The following is a 5,873-nucleotide window of genomic DNA, read 5'->3' on the forward strand; positions in this document are numbered from 1 at the left end:
TTAAAGTAAATTATTAAAGTATGAATTATTAAAGTGAATTATTAAAGTATGAATTATTAAAGTGAATTATTAAAGTATGAATTATTAAAGTGAATTATTAAAGTATGAATTATTAAAGTGAATTATTAAAGTATGAATTATTAAAGTTAAAGTAAAGTAAAAATAAAGTAAAGGTAAAGTTTAAGTATAGTAAAAGTATAAAACTATGTACGTATAATACGCGTATAAATATATATAATATTAATTTAAATCGTTATATATATTTAATAAAATAAAATATAAATATCGTTATCTTTATCATACTAGTTAAATAATGAGTTGTCAAAAGTGGTTCTAGATATTTATAAAAGTTATATACGTTTTAATAATAAAGTTCTTTTTAAACTGAAAACGTTTTTGTACGTTTGAAACTAAATAGATCAATCGAGTCTTATGAGATTCAATCTTCCACTATCCTTTCTCTAGTTCTCAATGATTGACAATTTGTTCATATTTATAAATCACTTTACCATTTTTCTTATATTGTTAAAATGAAAAGATTTCTCAAATCAACGTGGGCCTTTCAACAGAGACTTGTAATCATAATTCAATATATCTGATAATTCAATCATTTGATCTTATCTTCTAATTCCATTGATAAACATTTTGAAACAGATACAATCATATAAAGTACTTAATCTAATATTTTGTTTACGTTTCAAGTTATAATATATATACACATATACATATATAATCATATTCGTTTAATGGTTCGTGAATCGTTGGAACTTGGTCGAGGTTGAATGAATGTATGAGCATAGTTTAAAATTCTTGAAATTTAGCTTAATAAATATTGCTTATCGTGTCGGAAACATATAAAGATTAAAGTTTAAATTTGGTTGGAAATTTCCGGGTTGTCACAGTGATGACAATCCTAAGACAAATCAAAGGATTAATACAATACTAAGAAAACTCACAAAGATAGTAATTTGATAGTATGTTTACAACCCCTTCTACAATCTATGAGATTATAGAAATTCTCTTGCTAATCACAACACATGTATATGAATTATGATCTTGTGATTCTCTGATGATTTTGAGTTGAAGCATGCAAGAGGGTCAAGTCTTCAAAGTTCTCAAAGTCTTGCTATTCATATGGAGAGATAAAGAAAACTAGTCGTTGCTGCGGCTCAGGCCACGGTCGACTGTGGGTCAACCGTATGTGGTCCAGTCAAAAATACTTATCAGTTGTATAGCCGTTTGAATCAGTTTTAAACTCAAATCTTTGGACTCTTTAGTTCATTTAATACCTGCAAAAGATACCCAACATCTTATACAAGTACTATATGCATAAAGTGTTCATTTATCTTGGATGTATTGCCTTGATAGTGACTTATCATGTTCAAAGTGGTAAGTCTAACATTCTTGGATATAAGTCATGATAACCATTTGAGGCAATCTCAGTTTTCTCATAATCTTTTGTTTGTAATTAACACATTTGATAAAGTCCTATTGGGTGGTCAACAGGTCATTAATGACAATAACCCACTTAATCACAAAGCACATTAATATTCATCTTTAAGCTTCTTTGTGAATTAATTAAGTGTGTTCGTAATGTCTTAACAAGTGAAACAACTAATATCAATTAAGCATATTGTAAGACATTAAGTTAATCTAGACCAAACCATTCTTAAACTTGTTTCTAGACTTAAGCAACTCATGTGTATGTTAATAATTTTTTTATCTTTTTAAGATCACTAGAATATGACTCTTTAATTGTTATCTAAGTAGCATAAGCATATATTGAAGTAGTCTAAATACAAGCTGATGAGTTTCCAACTTGTAGCACATAGAAAGACAAAGATCATACATACATATATTAAGTAACTACTAACAAATTAACATTTAGCACATAGTCAAATAATACTCATGTATTAATAGCAAGTAGTCAATTAATATTCATGTAATGACTAGCAAGAGATCACTAATTAATCTAGGATTTAACCTATCGTGATGACATAGCATTGTAACAAGGCTATGTAAGTTTTACTTGCAAAGTGGCATTTACAATATTGATGTATAAGTTTACATTAATGTCCAACACATATACAAGGAAAGAGCAACTCTTGGTTGGGACTTGATGACCATCCTAAGTATGACTAAATACATTTTAGGAGCACATGTTTTCCTGAAACACGTGTGTGTTATCCTTAACTAAGTCTTAATCGTCATTAAATGAAACATGTATGTGTTATCCTGAAACATGTGTGGATGCTTTCGTTAAATATTATTGGGAAATGTTGAAACCATGTTTAGTCAGTTCGATTCAGCATGCATTTCAAGAGTGTCGGATGCCAAAGGGTGCTTCATCAACTTTTATCACATTAATACCCAAGATTACAACTCCTGCTTGTTTCAAAGACTATCATCCTATTTCTTTAATCGAGGTTTCTAAACAAAATTATTACTAAAATCTTAGCTAACCGCATCGCGAAGATTATTGGAAAAGTAATTTGTAAAAAACAAACGGCATTTATTGCGGGTAGACAAATATTGGATGGGCCTTTAATCTAAAACGAAACAATGTAGTGGTACAAGAAAAGCAAGAGAAAACTGATGGTTTTAAAGGTTGAGTTTGAAAAAGCGTATGATTCGGTAAGTTGGTCCTTTCTCGATCATATGCTTCTTACTTTGGGGTTTGGAAACAAATGGCATAATTGGGTGAACATGTGTTTAACGTCGCCCTGAACCTCAATTCTTATTAATGGTAATCCCACCGAGGAGTTTGAGATTCAAAAAGGACTTCGTCAAGGAGATCCGCTTAGCCCTTTTTTGTTTTTAATAATCATGGAAGTGCTACATTTGTTGATGAAGGATTTCATGAACCGAAATTTGATTTTAGGTGCTTCGGTTGGTTATAATTCGGTTAAAGTTACACACCTCCTATATGCCGACGATGCGATTATCCTTTCAGATTGGGATAAACGTAGCTTGGATAATATTATTTTGGTATTTAATAATTTTTACAATTACTCAGGGGCCGAGAATCAATGTCAATAAATCTAATCTATATGGTATATTGGTGAATGACACATAAGTTGATGATTATGCTCGTCATATTGGCTGCATTCAGGGCTCATATCCTTTCAATTATCTCGGGATCCCTATGGGGGTGAGTATGAATCGCAAGTCTAATTGGAAAGCGTTGGTTGATAAAATTTTGAAGCGACTTTCAACTTGGAAAGCTACTCTTTTATCCATTGGAGGTCGTCTTACACTTATTAAATCAATTTTAGGAAGCATTGGTATCTACTATCTCTCGATGTATAAGTGTCCTTATGGTGTTATTAATAAGCTCGAAAGTTTAAGGTCGAAATTTTTATGGGGTTCGACGGGTGCTAATTCCAAAATACATTGGGTTAGTTGGGATCAAACATTCTCTTCTTACGCAAACGGGGGGTTGAACATTGGTAGCATACGTGCGGTTAATCACCCTCCTATTTTCAAATAGGTGTGGCGTTTTGTATCCAATCCGGAAGCAAAATGGGTAGAGATTATCACCTCCATTTATGATGCAGACGCGGGTTTATGTGGTGGTGTAATAAATGGCCCATGTTTGTGGTTTAGTTTCATTAGTCTGTTTCGTAAGTCTATTTCAAGTGGTCTGCTTCGCAAAATGTTCTACGCAGGAAATTGGGAGATGGTCATAACTCTCGGTTCTGGTTAAACAATTGGGTTGGTAGTGGATGTCTAAAAGAAAAATACAACAGATTATATCATCTTGATGTCGATGGGGAATGCTTACTCTCTGATAGATGGCAGAATGGGACATGTAATTGGTTCTGGTCTCGGGCAAACATCGGTGCTGGAAACATGGCGATTCTTGATAAGTTGACTGCTGAGACGGGTCAGATTACATTAACAAAGGTTCCAGATTCTTGGTGCTGGGGCTTATCGATCGATGGTGTCTTCAACGTTAATCAAACACGTAAACACATCGATGCAGTTGTTCTTCCTAATACATGTATACCTACTATTTGGTGTAAATTGGTTCCACTTAAAATAAATGTGTTTGTATGCAGGATGGCTTTGAACCGGTTACCATCAAGAGTTAACCTTTCTAGTAGGGGTATCGAAATCCAAGACATCGGGTGTGCATTGTGTGATTGGAATGTGGAAACCATTGACCATGTATTATTTTCATGCCAAGTTGCCTCTGATATGTGGCGAAAGGTACGTTTATGGACAAGAATAAATTTGCCAAGTTGTTCATCATGGTTATAATGGTATGCGTGGTTTAATAGTTGGCAGGGGACAAGTGATGCTAGAAATCGGTTACATGTTATTATCATAACTTTGCTTTGGCACATATGGAAGTTAAGGAATAGCACCTTATTTGAAGACCCGGTCATGAACAAGAGCTCGGTTTTTATAGCATTCGCCTCTCGTCTTTTAATTGGTTTTGTAATAGGGGAAAATTTAATATTTATTGGAACACTTGGCTTTTAAAGCCTTTATAATCTAGTTGTATTTGTTTCGCTCTCTAGCTACTTGCTAAGGAGTCCTATTTAATAAAATTTTACTGTTAAAAATATATATATGTAAATATGTATATGTATAAGTAATTAATAATTATATTTACATTTTACATCAATAAATTAAATAATATACAGAATAATTATAAACATAAACAATTTAAATAACATAGATGTTGTTATAATTTAGGAGTTTATGACTACCTTTTAGGCTTGATTCTGGACTACAAACTACTAATAGATATTAAAGATGAAAGAAGTGAGCATATGAAATATATTCAAGTAAGAAGTGTATCGAATGTTTATATCTCATGAGTATTTATAATACTATAATTTATTGTACGTTTATCATGCGCATTTGGATTCATATGAAATTGGCAGACAATTTTTCTGACTTTTATAACACTCCCCCTTGGATGACAATTTTAGTTCATTATAGAGCAACTAGTACTGCCTCGTTAAAAACCTTGCTAAAGAAAAACCCAGTGGAATAAAAACTTTAGTCAAGGGAAAAAGAGTGCAGTATAGATTTGACTCCCCCTCAAGTAGACATCGTTGAGTTGTCACATCTTTTAAACTTGCCTCATGCCAATATTGTGAACATGTGTTCTGAAAACAACGGTTGACAGTGCTTTGGTATAAAGATCATCAGAGTTGTTGATTGAACGTATCTCATTTTAATCTGGTTGTCTTTTATGAGATCTTGAGTATATGAGAAGAATCTGAGGTTTTCATCCGAAACTGTATCATCTAAATCTTTTATGTACAAGTTTATCCCCTGTGATTTGTCTACAGTCTCCTTCATAGTTTTCTCAAACCCTTATTTCAATTCCTATTCCCTTTTAGTCTTTTCTGAGCCTTACCAACATATCATTCTTTTCCATCAAACTTATGACCGTTAAGACCGTCTATGGCTTTGGCGCCTCGTCAGCATTTATATTTTGTTCTGTCACTTTTGATACTCTTCTTTCATTTGTATTATGCAAGCTGCATTATCTTCATATATAGTTGTTGGTGAAGATAGTTGTTGGTCTTTTATAGCGTTCTAGTCCACAAGAATCAATAATGATTTGTGTCATTGATCTCAACCAAACACATTTTTGAGTAGTTTCATATAATGCAATCACTTCGTCACGATTTGATGATGTTGCAACAAGTGTTTGTTTTAAGAACGCCATGATTTTGTGGTACCTCCATTTAGGAATACATATCGAGTTTGAGATTTATCTTTATGAGGATTTAATGAATGACCTGCATATACATAATCAACCAAATCATGTTTTGAAGCGTTAGAATAAAATAATTTTAAATCAGCAGTTCCTCAAGGGTATCAAAATATTTGCTTGATCCCATTTCAAT

The 5,873-nt window shown here is 32.5% G+C and overlaps 1 protein-coding gene across 1 annotated transcript; it reads left to right on the forward strand.

Annotated features, from left to right (window-relative positions):
• The first annotated feature begins 3,852 nt into the window (after nt 1-3,852).
• On the forward strand, nt 3,853-4,301 carry LOC139860570 (uncharacterized). The gene is made up of 2 exons (XM_071849319.1): nt 3,853-4,212; nt 4,284-4,301. Exons 1-2 carry the CDS (start codon nt 3,853-3,855, stop codon nt 4,299-4,301), a joined length of 378 nt encoding a protein of 125 aa, XP_071705420.1.
• The last annotated feature ends 1,572 nt before the right edge of the window (nt 4,302-5,873 follow it).

The sequence above is a fragment of the Rutidosis leptorrhynchoides genome, chromosome 7 (genome assembly GCF_046630445.1).
Source record: "Rutidosis leptorrhynchoides isolate AG116_Rl617_1_P2 chromosome 7, CSIRO_AGI_Rlap_v1, whole genome shotgun sequence".
NCBI lineage: Eukaryota > Viridiplantae > Streptophyta > Magnoliopsida > Asterales > Asteraceae > Rutidosis > Rutidosis leptorrhynchoides.

Bases quoted from the DNA above. Each gene is read 5' to 3' on its own strand.
- LOC139860570 (XM_071849319.1), top strand. From the start codon at position 3,853: ATGGCGATTCTTGATAAGTTGACTGCTGAGACGGGTCAGATTACATTA.